Here is a 15,142-nt window from a genome sequence, read left to right on the forward strand (position 1 = left end):
ATACCTGAAGAAGGAAAGGAGATGGTGGAGGGAAGCGCGATAGGAAGTAGCGAGATAGGAATGCAAGGAACGAGCTCGAGGAATGGGAATGACCACAGCGGTAGACACACAGGAGATTGCGGACAGGACGTCACGAGAGTGTGTTTCGCGCAATTGTTAACATTGGCAGATCTGTGGAATCGCGTAGTACCACAGGAGATGCTATTCGCACTGATCAGCATGAAAGTGTAGCCCGCGACAGTCATAGCGAAGTGGACATCAGAGGTCCAAAAACATTTAGATTCAGACATTACCTGCACAATCATCTATCGTACGCATTCCCGTTGAGATCGTCATCGTCTTCATACCGCCCATAGAGAATCTCACAGACACCGCCGATCGGAATATCCATGACCGCGTCCGTCCCTTCATTCCAAAGAGTACGCCAATCCAGACTCTGGCCGGGGATTGCTGGTGCTCGCGATTTGGTCAGACTGTTCTGCCTACTCCGACCACCACCGCACTTGCCCTTCCCACCTTTCTTCCCTTTCTCCACCCGCTTAGGCGTGCGCGTCTGCCATGATGGTTTATGCTCGCGGAGCAAATTGCCTCTTGCATCCACAGCCGCGACATTCGCAGCTTCATCTACCATGCACTCTACCGAGTTCATGGGCAGTGTCAAGTAGCCGGTGTTGTAGCTCGCCAAGGCGACGTAAATGTAGAGGATGAACATCACGGTCCAGGCGGGAATAGCGAGCGCCCACCAGCGGTCGGGGTAGTAGTAGATGCCCAGCTGCTCCAAGAAAGGGCTAGGCAGAAAGCTCCAGAGCAAGTAGACGATGAATGCCAGAGATGATGTCAGGTACAGGGTGAAGCCGTAGTATTCGTACGTGGGCACTTTGGGGCTGGCTCTAGCGATAGGCTTGGCCGCGCGATAGCTGCTCGTCAGCGTAGATGCGGCGGCGGAGTTTGGCGTCTGCGTTCCCGTGACGTCGCCGCGCGTGTGTGGCGTGCCGTCGTCACTTGAGTGATCTGGTGTGGTAGGCCGACTGTTCTGGCTGCTAAAATTGGGACGGAGAAGGGAGGTCAAGGAGGGTGAGGGAGGCAGAGGAGTAGGTGGTCGGCCATAGAATGGTGGCGCAAAGGTGGACGGCGCGAGGTATGTGTGCGATCTTGAATGCTGGTTCTGGAGGGAGGGTCTTGGTGGGAGATGTCCAACATGACCATCCTCCTCTTCCTCTTCATCATCGTCCACTTCCGACTCTTCTTCCGACTCATCGCCATAGCCAAGAGAGTAGTCTTCAATAGAAGCAGGCTCCGAGGGCGAAGTGATGATCTCGGGAGAGGCCCGACCTGCGGCAGTAGTGGACGGCGTTACGCTTCCAGTGCCTGTACTCGTGTTGCTGCCGCTCGAAGCCTCCAAGTTTCGTATCGTGGGGAAGTTCGGGGTGGATCGCGACTGGAAGCCATATGGAGTCGGCGGAGGCCTTGACGGCATGCCTCTGCTTTGCCGTGGATGCCTATGAAGGCTAGACCGTCCAGGAAACAGGACGAGTAGACCACGTGGATGTGAAGATGTTCAAGTTGTCGAGGAGCACATGCACTGAGGATCGGAGGATGAGTCAGCATTGGAGATGCTCGTGACTGTCTGCCTGAGGCGTCAAAACACTTCCAACATCAAGGTATCCCTGCGGCCGCAAAACGTCGACCACCGGCCGAGCAACACCCGCATCCAGTTTTGTCCTTGATATGCTTCTAAGGATGTTGGCTTCATCAAAGTCGAATCACGTCATTGTGATACCTGTCAGAGACGTTCCAATCAAGATACATCCACAACATGCGACCAACTAGGCTTATCATCATGTCTGACGACTCCGAGTAAAGCAACGTCGATAGACAGTACCCTTCCCCAATGACCCTTCCCCAATGGCCCAACCCCTCAAAGTCCTCATCTCCGGCTCAGGAATAGCAGGCAGCGTCTTCGCCACCAACCTCCTCCGCGCCTATCCCACAGCAGCCATAACGATCGTCGAGCGCTCACCAGCCCTCCGCCTCACAGGCGCGGCAGTTGACATTCGCGGCTCCGCCGTGGACATCATCAAATGGATGGGCGTCGAAAGCGAAGTGCGCGCGCACACGACGCGCGAAAGCGGGATGCAATTGCTGCACGCCAATGGGAAGCCTATCGCGACTTTTGGCGCGACGGGACGGTCTGATGTCCAGGCTTTGACGTCTGAGTATGAGATCTTTCGGGGAGCGCTTGCTAAGATTTTCATTGAGCGTGTGCGGGGCCGGGTGAAGCTCGTGTTTGATGAGACGGTATCGTCTTTTGAACCGAGCGCAGATGGTGTGGCTGTGACGTTCACGAGGAGCAAGCAGGCCGAGACTTACGACCTCCTCGTAGCTGCAGACGGCTACAATTCGCACATCCGCGGCCTGATGCTCGGCACTCCCCCAAGCGCGCAAGTTCACGAAGAGAACGCGTACGTAGCGTACTTCACCACCAAAGATGACCTCCTGGGCGGCTCCGACGTGGCGACAGGCATCAGCACCACCCTCGGCCGCGCCATGTATCTCCGCCCAACGGCAGCCTCGACTTCAGGAACCAGTGTTCTGCTCATGAAAGTCAACGCCAAAAGCGACACCGCCGCCCGAGACAAGCTGAGCACCGCTGTACGCGAAGGCAACGAAAGCTACAAGCAACTCATGGAAGAAATGTTCGCGGATATTGGGTGGCGGGCACCCGAAGTGCTGCGCGAAATGCGCCAAAGCGACGACTTCTACTGCTCCGTGTTCGCGCAAGTCCGTTCGCCCTCGATACAATCCGGCCGCGTCGTGCTTTTAGGCGACGCAGGATATCTAGCCTTGGGCTACGGCACAAGTCTCGCAATTATAGGCGGCTACGTGCTCGCCGGCGAATTAGCAAAACAAGCCCTCTCATCAACAGCCGGAGAAGCCTCATCAACGCAGAAAGAGAAGATCTCAGCAGCGCTGAAAGCGTACGAAGACCTCGTGCTTCCCTTTGCCAAAACGCAACAGGGAACGTCGGGGCTCATGCAGCTCGTCACTCCGCAGACGCGGCTTGGGGTCGGCGTTCGCAATGCGCTTTTTGGCCTCGTGTCGACGCTCAAGCTTGATCGGATGGGCATGGCTATTTCGGCCAAGTTAGGGTTCACGGAGAAGAAACTTGCCATGCCTGAGTATCCTTGGGTGGAGTGAGGGCAGAGGGCTGTTGGAGTATTAGCGGCGCAGTGCAGTGACGATGAGGTGGGAAGTGCTGGGAGGTGTTGAAGCGGGAGACGAGGCTTAAACCAGGGGAAAAAGGAAGGTCGCGATAAAGCCTCTTGCCTACAAAAATCTTGCGAAATCCCCCCTCAAAAAGCTATATACATGTAGCTAGTAATGATCATTCAAACGAGGCAAAAAGGAAGCAGCACCTCTCATGAGACTCGAATACGGGGCCCGCCGAAAAAAGACGAAAAAACAAACTCCTTTTCAGGAGAGAAAGCAAGGCGAGAATCGTAGGACCCCAACAGGTTTGCGTTTTTCGGCCTCTGACCAACAGATCAATCGATACTGCCATCATTGGTAGTAAGACGAGCGTAGAAAATATCCATATATAGACACTGGGAGTAGTGAACGAGCTTTCGCCGAGGGGCTGTACTGCTAGGAGGGGAATTGAATTACAGTCAACGCGCCATGCAAGGCACCTCTCGTAGATTGCGTGGGCGAAGAACAGTTCATGAGAGGAAAGACCGGGCGGAGGCGATTTGGATAGATATGCCGGAACAGGCTATGGGCTGCATCGGTGGACATGAAAAGGGGTTGGCTTCAGTAGACGTGGTGGATGGTCGTGGTTGAATCACGGACACGACGCATCTCATCCGGAATGTCTTTAACAATATGCGCACTACATTAACATCATATACACATCATTTCCCTTCACCCTCCCCGTAGATCAGCCCTCAAGACCCCCCCGACGAGTCCTTCAAATTCGCATAACTAATCGTCTCATTCTGGACGTTGAAATCAATATAATGCCCCGCAAAGAACGACTGGCCCAGCAGCCACGTGGTGCCAAGCGCGTTGATGCCCCCCAGGATGGACGTGCAGTTGCCCGCATCGTGCTTGTGCTCGTACACATCCCACACGTCGGGGGAGACGTTGAAGTTGGTTCCTTTCTGGCCCTTTTTGAGCTGGCTGGTGGCGGGGAAGGAGACTAGACACTGTTAGGAGAATGGATCTGGGGGGGAGAGACCAGACGTACAGCCGATCGTTGGCGGTTTGGAGCAGTCGAAGTAGCCTAGGAGCGTTTTCGCCGAGCCTTGCCCGTTGTTGAAGCCGCCGGGTGGGGGCGGCTTGACTTTGAGATTGGTTTGCCAGCCGAAGCTGTCAAACATTTTCTTCGTGACGCTGAGCGGGCTATGTTCGTACATGCAACGTCAGCGTTCTTCCATCTTGACGACAAGCCAACGCTTCTTCTCTATCCTCGCGATAACGTACCCTTGGATGTTGTCGGTGCCCACGTCCATGATGATTACCTGGTCCTTGGCGAAGATGGTGCCGTTGACGGTGAAGTCGCCCAGGACGGTGTAGGAGCCTTCGTACGAGCCGTTGACCGCCACTCGCTCAACGGTGGTGAAGGGGCCGTCGATCAAGTTGGTGTCGACTTGGCCAATAACGATCTGGCCTTTGCCGCTTGTGCCTACATGCCGAAAGTCAGTTGTGCGAAAGAGGCCAAATGCGGCTTGGAAACCATGTCGACTTACCGAACGCAAGACCAAAGCGGTGCTCGGAGATGAGGTTGTGGCGGGCCAGGTTGGCGAACCACGAGGGCGCTTGGGGCTTGAACGACGAGGCGCCCGAGCCCAGGAATCCGATGATCCCTTTTCCTTGATTGGCGTACGGCAGTGTCGGGACATCAATGTACTTCCACGAGGAAACGTTGCCCATGGCCTGCGATTTGTATGTCAAGCCTCCCGAGCTCACGACATCCTCTTGCACTGTGCCGTTCACCTAGACCACGATGGCGAGTCAGCCCGCAGCTGGGGGATACCGAGGAGGAATCGAATGACGTACTTCTTCAAATCCGAAGCCGTTGCGGTTGACGCCTTCGTAGAGAATGGTGAACTGAACACAAGAGCGCACATTAGCCTGGAGTCTGTGGAAAAGAATCGTCGAGTGTCATTTCGAGAGGTTAGATTGACGGCACAACTCCAAGCTCTTCGTGTACACTAGAATGTTGTGCAAGTTCCTCCTTGGCTTCGCGTCGGAGGGCCCATCAGATCTTACGTACCGTCTTCTTTCCCTTGAATGGCTGCTCGTATTTCGAGGGTTTGTACCTGCGCGACCCAGCCTCATCAGCACACAGCACGCAGAACCGGGAGTGATCGCTCAACTTACACGCCCTTATTCAACAAGCAATCGGAGGATCCAGTGTCAATCAGTAGGCGCAGGTTGTCGGAAGCGCCAACCGAAAAGTTGCCAAACCAGTACAGCGAGCCTCCGAGTTTGGTGGGGATATCGCCAGTGGTATTGCTCATACCCTGCCGAAGTTGAGAGACGGAGTTGACGAGATCACGGTCCCATACCAATCTCTCGGCGGCGACGGAGTAGGAGTTCACTGCGCGGCCAGTGACGAGGGCAGAGGCTAGAGTCGAGCACGCGAGCAGCAAAGCGGAGAGTTTGGCCATTTTGCGAGAGGTCGCGAGGATGAGAAGATACAATGAATGGGCCAAGAGGACGAGGCTGGCAGGAACAAAAGGCAAGAGTTGCTTCGCCCAAGTCTTAAATGTCTGGCAATGCGTCCGCCTACCTTCGTAGCTTCCCACCTACCTCGAGGGTATCGACGTCACCCGGCAAGGAACGACCATGGCCGACCCCGCCGTCGTATTTTTCCTCGCCGTAGAACTAGGTGATTTGCATGCTAGTCCAGCGCACGTTCCTGCCTTAGCGCTATCGAAGCCAGGCCAGGCCCGGCTGGGACTGGAGCAGAAGGTGGAAAGAAGGCGGGTGGGTAGAACGTGGGGTAGGCAATTGGGCCGATAAGGGAAGCCTTTTGCAGGGAGTGCAGCGTGAATGTAACGTGCCGCGGGCCGGGCTAGCGCTGTCAGAGCTCAGGTACTTGCGCGCGATCCATGGTTTCTTGTGTCGGCATAGCAAAATCTCTCCGCTGCATTGCCGGGCCAGGCAGCCGTGGGAAGAAATGTTCCAAATGCGCCGAGCATAAGGCGGTGAGAAGTGGCCATGAGAGCAAGCAGCATCGCGGAAATGCAGGCAGCACAGTGAATGATAATAGCAAACACATTACATATCGTGTGTCGTGTGCTTAGTACAGAGCAAAGCGGCCTCCAGATCCTTCATCTGCCAATAGTGGCGTTTAGCACCTATAGTAGAGCGGTGCAGAGCAGCGCGGCCTTGGTCGGTTGGTTTCCGAGGATCGACCAGGGTGCATCGTGCCGACGAGGAGCACCGAACGTCGCTTCTGGCACATAAGAGATCGGCCATGATTGTCTAGAGCAGAGTGTTGACGTCCGGAATGCGCTGCCGGCGAGTATACAGTAGTGAAGTCGGGATAAGGTGATGATCGTAAGCGACGTGAGAAATCAATTAGGCTATTCCTGGCCCGGAGTGTCACAATAGGTAATTAGACATGGAGTAAGAGTGGGGTGATATTGCACCAAGTATCGTCGAGAACAATGCGAGTAAATCCAACGTAGACAGCACAACTGGAGGCAGTCTGGGTTTGCGCGCTGGTGCTTTTGATGAATCTGCTGGTGTCGCTCCTCGTCACATCTCGAATTTGGCCGGCGACCTCCTCCTCCCTTTGATCTCATTGCATTACACCTGGAGACAAAACCCAGGCGATAGCTTTCTTGTCATCTAGATCCTGGACTTCGCTACGGCCATCAACCACCTCGATATTGGCACAGCTCATACCTGAGTCGGGCGCCTCTCGGTTCACAACATCGCCGTGTGCTCGTCCTATGCCTCGACACCCAATATTACCCCAACCAACATCGTAACCAACCAACAGAATGAAGATAGCCTGCCTCCAATTCAACCCCACCCTGGGCGCAGTGCAATCCAACATCGACCGCGCCAACGCCCTCCTCGAACCCCTCAAACCCGCCCAACTCGACCTCCTCATCCTCCCCGAACTGGCATTCTCGGGCTACAACTTCCCCGACCTGGCCTCCATAACACCCTACCTGGAAGCCACGACGTCCGGTCCAACAACGCAATGGGCCATAGCCACCGCGCAGAAACTCGGCTGCTGCGTCACCGTAGGCTATCCCGAAATCCACACCGCGCCAAACGGGCATACGAAGAACTACAACTCCACCGTCACCGTGTCCGCCACGGGCGAAGTACTGCTCAACTACCGCAAATCCTTCCTCTACTACACCGACGAAACGTGGGCCTCGGAGGGCCCGGACGGCATCACACACGACTCTAACCTGCATCTTTCCCCCGGCACAGCAGCAGCAGCGAAGCCCTTCTTCTGCGCCGACCTCCCCGCCCCGCTAGGCCGCATAGGCCACGGAATCTGCATGGACATCAACCCCTACAAATTCACCGCGCCGTGGACAGACTTTGAATTCGCCACGGCGATGCTGCGCGGCGGCGCGCCTCTCGTCGTCCTCAGCATGGCCTGGCTGACGAGCCTGCTGCCCCCGGATTTGGAGCTCGAGCCCGAGCAGCCGGATATGCAGACGATTGCGTACTGGATTGAGCGCATGTTTCCGCTTTTCGAGGCCGAGGAGGAGGTGGTGGTTGTTTTTGCTAATCGGTGTGGGGTCGAGGTTAGTAGCGGGCGAGCGAGCGGGGTGGTGCTTGGGGAGGGGCTGGTAGAGGAGGTGGTGCAGAATCCGGCGTGTTATGCTGGTAGTAGTTGTGTGATTAAGTTTCATCGGGGCACGATTAGGATGTACGAAAGGATTTTGGGCAAGGGTGAGGAGGGGGTTTTGGTGGTTGATACGGCGCAGGTGGGTTTCTGGGTTGCACGTGATGTCTTGTCCATGGTCACTGACATGATGCAGATGCCGAAGTTTGAGCTGAAGATGGGGTGAAGGCCTGTCACGAAGAGATGATCGACACCAAAAAGAGGACTGCCAGCATTCGTAGTTCTTGAAGAAGTCCTTCCGCTTGGGGACCTCGACACCAGAGGTAATGGAAAGCGGGACCGCTGCAGACACGCTGAAGACGTCGTGATTCAAAGTGCAGCTATTCGCAGCTACACAGTGATTCTCCTCCGCAAAGGACACAGCCGCCGAGACATTCTCGCAGCCTTGAGTCCTCCAGCAATGCACACCCCCCACTCTCCTGCATCCTCAAAGTATAAGTGTCACATCTTCCTCTCCCCCATCGTCATCACAACCATCCCATCCCCCCTTCTCGAGATCGTGAAAAAGCGACACATCTAGATGCCGATGCGAGTCTTGCGCCAATGTCTCCTCTTCGCGTTGTATCTGTAGGCACACAAACCCGTCAGCTTCACAATCCCTACTCACATCACATCCCCCACCCCGAAGGCGTCCCGGATTGACAAGAAACATACCTGATGGTATTCCCCGTCCTCAAACGAATCCACTGCGGAATCGGGCGGTTCTGCTTCTGCGCTTTCGCGAGCTTCTGCTTCGTGCGGAAGGTTTTGTGAGACTGTTCCGATCCCCATCCCCCGTCAGCATTCCCTCCTATCATGACAGCAGCGATGAATTCTGTACGGGCTTCTTACAGGCATCTTGGCGGATGTTGCTTCTCGGTGTGTGTCAGGTGTGGGTGGTGTCTTGTCTGAAGTGATCTGACGTTCGTAGCCACAGAAATTCGGCGAGGGCAAAGTTCGAAAGTGCGCTTGGCATTTTTCGAGGTGGGTGGGTCCGTGCGCGGATCGAGGATTATGTAAGCACCGTCCTCTCAATCCTCTTCCGGTCTATCTGGACAGCATCGGTATTGCGTCCATTATTACGATTATGGGAGAATTGAGATGTGGATGATAGATGAGGGAGCAGGAAATTCTGCCCTGTCCAAAGGTACATGCGAATCCGCAATCCAAACAGCCCAGCCGATCGAGCACTTCGTATACGGCCGCCATCCAATCGCTATGCAATACCGTCAAGCCAACAATCGCGTCAGAGAACTTCACACCTCATGCCTGTCCACGAGCTCGTAATCCTTATGAGCACTAATACTCCTCCAAAACGGGAAGCGCGATCGACCCGGCGAGCGTTTGCGGCGAGGCTCATCGGATCGCACGACGAAGAACCGGCGGTACAGCCACCACATGGCAAAGATGAAGACGCCTCCGAGGGAGAAGCCGAGGATGGTGACAAAGATCCAGTTTCGCGCCATCTGCTCCAATCATTAGTACTGCGTCATTGGGCAGAGTCGGAACGCAACTCACCCAGAAGATGAATTGCACGTCCGCCGCGTGCCAGCTGTTGCCCAAATGATGCGTGAAGAAGCTCCACTCCTTCCCCATGTATTCTTGCGGGAAGAGGATTCGTATTCGGCCTCCATCCGCTTCATCCCCCTGATTCCACCCCTCGGAGCTGTAGTGCCTCCAAATTATGCTCAGGAACAACGGTCCCGTGCTCGCCATCACCGTAATGTACGACAACACCCAATGCCGGTCGTAGTTCTGCAACTCATCAACCACCCGCCGGAAAAACGGATGTCGCGGCACAGAGCCCATCGCATCATTACTGATGCCCGTCGGAATCGTCTTGCGCACCCACGCGGGGTACACGAGCAGCGGGTCCAGAGAGCGATTACACCCATCGTCCAAATCAATGTAGATCCCACCATAATGCGAAAGCACAAAGTACCGAATCGCATCCGCGCGCTCAATCGGATACGTATACCCCTCAAACGTCTCCACGAACCACGGGTACTCTTTGTACATAAACTCCGCCATCAGCGCGTCCGTCCACAGCTTGTATTCCCAGCCGTCTTCCGCTTTGTGCAGCGCGAGACAGCTTTGTTGTGCTTCCTGCCAGACGGCGGGGATGCTAGCGTTTTTGTACGTCTGGTGGATGATTTTGGGGATCATGGGCGAACCTCCTGGTTTGCTGCTGGAGCCCGGGGCGGGCAGTTCGGATTTGGTGATCATGTCTTCGGCGCCGGAGACGACGAGCAGGCTGAGGAGCGTCCAGACTGTGTGCAGGAGGAAGATGACGAGGGCGGCGAGGAGGAGGAGGAAGATGAGGATTGGGCGGCGCATGGTTGCGGAGGATGCTGTGTAGTGTTGTTGCGATTTCGCAGGGACGGAAGGTGTTCGATCAGGGGTTGTCTTAATAGCTCTTTACGTAGAGCTGTTCGCTGCGATAGACCATGATTCGCAGGGGGGGTTTGGAGTCGAGGGAAGTCGATGGGTTGACATGAAGAGTGATAAGGAAGCGGGTTGTCCGGGATGAGGTGAGCGATGTCAGACGAGGTACATGGAGGAGGGTACATAAAAAGAAGGCGCAGCCCATCCAAATAAATTGTCCGTCCCCGAACGGAGGCGGAACTCTAATCTTATCCCACGTGCATCTCCACGTGCATAACTTCTTCACTTCATCTCGACCATGACGCCGTGAGAGTTTTGGGTAGAAGTCTGTAGTTGAGAGGTGTGCTCAAGTCACATTCGCATCTTTTGTCTATACACATCTAATCATCACAATCAGCGAGTCGAAAGAGCCGGCCGTATCGCAGTCATCCCGACATCATCGCCGGCCCATCCGCTAATAAGAAACACCCATCCGACCGCACCTCTATAATATAACAAATCACGCCGTCTTGCCCAAACTCTGCAAATTAACCAACTCAAAGTAAACGCCGCCCTTATGCATCAACTCCGAATGCGTGCCCCGCTCCACAATCCGCCCTTGCTCAAACACATAAATCGCATCCGCCTTCTGGATAGTCGACAAGCGATGCGCCACAGCAATCGTCGTGCGCCCCTTGGCCGCAGCGTCGAGCGCAGCCTGCACCACCTTCTCCGACTCGCTGTCCAACGCGCTGGTGGCCTCGTCGAGCAGTAGAATCTTAGGGTCGCGCAGGAGAGCGCGCGCAATGGCTACACGCTGCTTCTGCCCGCCGGACAACATGCTGCCTTTGCTTCCGACAACGGTATTGAAGCCGTCCGGGAGGGAGAGGATGAAGTCGTAGATGTTGGCGTCTTTGCAGGCGCGCACAATCGCTTCGTCCGGCACGTCTTCGGGCTTGGTGTCGGCGCCGAGGAGGATGTTCTCCTTGATCGTGCCCTGGTAGAGGGTGGGTTCCTGCGAGACGAGCGCGAGGTGGCGGCGGTAGCTGTTGATGTTCATGGTCGTGATTTCCTTGCCGTCGACGTACACGCTTCCGACAAGTGGGTCGTAGAAGCGCTCCATCATGGCGATCGTCGTCGATTTGCCACAGCCGGAGGCGCCGACAAGAGCAACATATTGGCCGGGCTTGACGGTGAGGTCTAGACCGCGAAGCACAGGCTGTTCGGGGCGAGTCGGGTAGCGGAAGTGCACGTCGCGGAACTCAATGGCGCCTTCCATCGTCGGGACGTCCTCGCCTTCTCGCGACCAAGTGTCAATGGCCGGCGTGCGGTCGAACAGCGTGCGCATGGACGAGGCGGCGTGTTTCGCCTTGCCCATGTCGGGTGCAAAGGCGAAGATGGTGCCGGCAGACTGCGAGCCGAAGATGACGGCGCTGAAACACAGGAAGAACTGGAACACGCTGTACTCGTGGGAGGCCAGCAGCGTCGCGCCATACCAGAAACCCAGGGCAGTGCAGCAGAACATGAGACTCTGGCTCGCGGCGTAGAGGGTCGAGGTCCTCACGACTTGGCGAAGAGATTTGGCCTCTTGGTCGGTGATCTGTTTGTGGTAATGCTGCCATACGTCACCTTCTCGCGTCAGACTGGCCACAGTCCGGATGGCAGACGTCGCCTCGCATGCATACGACGCGCTCTTCTCGTAAACCTTCTTCGCGCGCTCTTGGAAGCGAGCGAGGATCCAGAAACGCGTGAAGCCGGTAAAGAGCACGATCGGTACGGTCGCGATGCAGACCAAAGCCAGCTTCCAGCCGATGGCCAGCGCGATGGTGAATCCAACGACAAGCGTGGTGAGGACTTGCAAAAGCGTGCCCAGTGTCGCACCCGAGATACCCGCGAGATGGGTGGTTTCCGTGCTCAAGAAAGACGTGAGCGCACCCGCGGTGTTGGAGTCGTCGTCGAAGAAGGAAATGTCTTGCCTCAACATCGTGCGGAACGAACGGTCGCGCGCCCGATGAATGAGCTTCTCCGAGCAATACGCAAACAAAACCCCCACGGCACAGAGCGACAACAGCTGCACGCAAGCAAGCATAAAGTACATCCAGGACCAGAAGTCAATCTGTGATTGCAACTGTCTAGGGTTGCCACTGTCGAGCCCGAGCGCGGTGATGGATTTGGCGAAGAAGACGGATTGCACCGGATTTCCGGCGCCGGCGATGATGGCGGCCAAGAGGCCGACGAGCATGATCTTCCACTCACTCTTGTTGAAGGAGCCGACCGTCCGGATCAGCGTCCACAGATTGTACTTTTGCGCGTCTTGCGACGATCGGTCGCCTAGGACTTTGCTCGACTCGGACTTGCCCGTCTTTGTGCGGCCCAGCTCGAGATCTGCCGGATCTTCGTAGTGCATGGCCTTGTCGCGCGACTTGGTTCTGGCCACATACAGCACACTCTCCTCTTTGTCTTTGAACGAGATGTCCGAATCATCCGCGTCCTCCGCTTCCTCTCGTACTCGTTCGGTCTCCTGAGCAATCCTCTGGGCCTCGACAAGGTTGTAGTAGGGGCCGCGTTGCTCGAGAAGGGCGTCGTGCTTGCCTTGCTCAACGATCTGTCCTTGACTCATGACAACAATGTTGTCGGCATGTTTGATGGTACTGAGCCGGTGAGCGATCACGATCGTCGTCCGTCCTTGAGCCGCCTTGTCGAGCGCGGCCTGCACCACGCCTTCCGACTTGGTATCGAGCGCCGAAGTGGCCTCATCCAGCAGAAGGATGCGAGGATCGCTGACGATCGCTCTAGCAATGGCAATGCGCTGCTTCTGCCCACCGCTCATCAAGAAACCCCGTTCACCAACGTTCGTCTCGTAGCCTTCGGGCAGCTGTGTGATGAAGTCGTGCGCGTTGGCCATTCTTGCTGCGTGCTCAACAAGCTCGCGGTTCTCGTCGTGGCTTCGTCCTTCAAAGTCCGTCCCAATCAGGCCGTGGAGGATGTTTTCAAAGACCGTTGTCGCAAACAATGTCGGCTCCTGCGACACCAGACTAACTTGCTGTCGAAGCCAGCGGAGATTCAACTCTTGCACATCGTGTCCATCGAGGAGAACTTGGCCGCCGACGGGGTCGTAGAAGCGCTCAACGAGGCCCACAATAGTGCTCTTGCCTGAGCCAGAAGCTCCAACAAGAGCCGTAGTCTTTCCCGCCGGCACGACCAGGTTCACGTCCTCCATAACGACCACTTCCGGGCGGGAAGGATAGATGTGTCGAATGTTGCGAAGCTCGACGGTGCCTTCGAGCTGCTCCAATTTCAAGCCATCGACGGCATCGGGATCTAGCGGCGACTTGCGGTCGATGGTGGCAAAGATCTTGGAGGCGGCCGCGGTGGCGGTGGTGAAGGCCTGGATGTGCGGTGCGACATTGCCGAGGGAAAAGGCGCCAATCATGATGGACAGCAGGATGGTGATGATGTCCGAAACAGTCACCTCGCCCTTCACCAGGTATCGGCTCCCCAGCCAGAAGGTGAGAGAGTAAGTGAGGTAGACGTAGAACATGAGAAAGCCAATCATGGAGCCGAGGATGGCCTTCATCTTGAACGCCCACTTTTCCGCCTCGATGAGATGGGCGTCATACTGGGCCGCAAGCTTCTCCTGGGTTCCAAACGCCGTGGCGTTGCGGATGGAGCTGATGACTTCCTCCGCCACGGTGCCTCCCTCGGCGTAGGAAGCGAGTGACTTTTTGCTGTACTTTGTGATGAAGCGGCCCAGACTTCCCATGGTCAGAACGATGGCGACGATGGCGGAGGTGTCGATGAGGGCGAGCTTCCAGTACTTGATGTAGGCAATGACGTAGGCGGTCACGAAGGTGGCGACGGCAGTCATGCAGAGCGCCACTTTCTGCGACATGCCGTCCTGCACCAGATTCGTGTCGGCGGTGATGCGCGTGGTGATCTCCCCCGCGCCGAGTTTGTCGAAGTAGGCAATGTTTTGGCGTAGAATGGCGGCCAAATATGCCTGCCGAATCTTGCCTGCAATGTGTTCGCCGGTGTAGATGAAGCCGACGGTGGAGACGTAGATGGTGCAGAACATGCCGATCGCCAGGTAGACAAAATAGAGCACCAAGTGGTCGACGGTGCCTTGGAATTGGCTGGGACTGGTAGTGCCCTGTTCGAAACCCGTGAACTTGCCAGTGAGGGAGCCAAAGATGATTGTCATGAGAGGCATGGCAGCTCCGCCGGCAATGGCACAGATGGAGGAAACGACCATGATGATGATGTCGTTGCGGGTGGCGTAGCGGTAGAGCATGAAGTATGTCACCTTGACAGGTGGTATGTCGACTTGTCTCTTCAATATATCCGCTTCATGGAACGGCAGATGTGCAAAGGGGTCCTTTTGTTCTGAGTCGTCGGCCTGCTTCTGCTGCTCATCCTCCTCGGTCTTGGAATTGGAAGTGGGCAGGCGAGAGTCTAATCGGTGGAGTGGGATGGGCTGCTTTTGTGGTTGTTCGAGGGGGAAGGGTGTCTGGCCCATCATCGTCTTTTCGCCGTCCTCGGCCAGCGCGCCTTCGTGGGAGACGCCATCGCTCGAGCTGCCCGAGAAGTGCATTTTCTCCGAGAGGTCGGACATGACGTCGAGTGTGGTAGGAGTGACGGGCAAAGCGAGAGTAGGGCAGTCGTAGGGTGAGCCCGAGATGTTGTTAGTCCTCCACTACACCTCCAAAAGCAAAGCGGCAACGCTGCAATATAAGTAGGGAAAGGAAAGAGAAACGGCGAAAGAGGTCCGGTTCCGTGTCTGGCGGAGCGGCGACAGGCAGCCGTACGTATATGGAAACGGATGACATGCACGCCGGGACGGAACAAAACATAAACGGCAACGCATGCGAGTGCACAACGTGAGGTCGGCTGGCCTGACATCCGAGCGGCCGGCGA

At 56.2% G+C, this 15,142-nt stretch overlaps 7 protein-coding genes across 7 annotated transcripts; 2 read left to right on the forward strand and 5 right to left on the reverse strand.

The window, feature by feature from the left end:
* Positions 1-33: 33 nt before the first annotated feature.
* On the reverse strand, positions 34-1,569 carry BDY17DRAFT_134235 (PIG-P-domain-containing protein). The gene has a single exon (XM_033729447.1). It carries the CDS (start codon positions 1,475-1,477, stop codon positions 302-304), a length of 1,176 nt encoding a protein of 391 aa, XP_033591283.1. The 5' UTR covers positions 1,478-1,569; the 3' UTR covers positions 34-301.
* A 123-nt stretch (positions 1,570-1,692) lies between these two features.
* Positions 1,693-3,558, forward strand: BDY17DRAFT_296180 (uncharacterized protein). The gene has a single exon (XM_033733417.1). The coding sequence runs from the start codon at positions 1,906-1,908 to the stop codon at positions 3,196-3,198; it is 1,293 nt and encodes a 430-aa protein (XP_033591284.1). The 5' UTR covers positions 1,693-1,905; the 3' UTR covers positions 3,199-3,558.
* Positions 3,559-3,851: 293 nt separating this feature from the next.
* On the reverse strand, positions 3,852-5,402 carry BDY17DRAFT_296183 (aspartic peptidase domain-containing protein). Its single transcript, XM_033733418.1, has 5 exons — positions 5,059-5,402; positions 4,749-4,995; positions 4,483-4,684; positions 4,247-4,401; positions 3,852-4,198 (listed from the first exon to the last, which is right to left on the reverse strand). The coding sequence occupies exons 2-5, from the start codon at positions 4,930-4,932 to the stop codon at positions 3,945-3,947; spliced, it is 795 nt and encodes a 264-aa protein (XP_033591285.1). The 5' UTR covers positions 4,933-4,995; positions 5,059-5,402; the 3' UTR covers positions 3,852-3,944.
* Positions 5,403-6,669: 1,267 nt separating this feature from the next.
* On the forward strand, positions 6,670-8,051 carry BDY17DRAFT_279414 (carbon-nitrogen hydrolase; the record flags this gene model as incomplete). Its single annotated transcript, XM_033732028.1, has 2 exons — positions 6,670-7,784; positions 7,848-8,051. Exons 1-2 carry the CDS (start codon positions 7,017-7,019, stop codon positions 8,049-8,051), a joined length of 972 nt encoding a protein of 323 aa, XP_033591286.1. The 5' UTR covers positions 6,670-7,016.
* Positions 8,052-8,401: 350 nt separating this feature from the next.
* Positions 8,402-8,682, reverse strand: BDY17DRAFT_248358 (ribosomal L39 protein-domain-containing protein; the record flags this gene model as incomplete). The annotated part of the gene is made up of 2 exons (XM_033730903.1): positions 8,402-8,450; positions 8,540-8,682. The coding sequence occupies 2 exons, from the start codon at positions 8,680-8,682 to the stop codon at positions 8,402-8,404; spliced, it is 192 nt and encodes a 63-aa protein (XP_033591287.1).
* A 241-nt stretch (positions 8,683-8,923) lies between these two features.
* Positions 8,924-10,419, reverse strand: BDY17DRAFT_296190 (SUR1-like protein). Its single transcript, XM_033733419.1, has 2 exons — positions 9,383-10,419; positions 8,924-9,330 (listed from the first exon to the last, which is right to left on the reverse strand). The coding sequence occupies exons 1-2, from the start codon at positions 10,199-10,201 to the stop codon at positions 9,121-9,123; spliced, it is 1,029 nt and encodes a 342-aa protein (XP_033591288.1). The 5' UTR covers positions 10,202-10,419; the 3' UTR covers positions 8,924-9,120.
* A 57-nt stretch (positions 10,420-10,476) lies between these two features.
* BDY17DRAFT_296193 (multidrug resistance protein 1, 2, 3) lies at positions 10,477-15,058 on the reverse strand. The gene has a single exon (XM_033733420.1). It carries the CDS (start codon positions 14,838-14,840, stop codon positions 10,749-10,751), a length of 4,092 nt encoding a protein of 1,363 aa, XP_033591289.1. The 5' UTR covers positions 14,841-15,058; the 3' UTR covers positions 10,477-10,748.
* Between the last annotated feature and the right edge of the window lie 84 nt (positions 15,059-15,142).

This window comes from Neohortaea acidophila, assembly GCF_010093505.1.
Source record: "Neohortaea acidophila strain CBS 113389 unplaced genomic scaffold BDY17scaffold_4, whole genome shotgun sequence".
Classification (NCBI taxonomy): domain Eukaryota; kingdom Fungi; phylum Ascomycota; class Dothideomycetes; order Mycosphaerellales; family Teratosphaeriaceae; genus Neohortaea; species Neohortaea acidophila.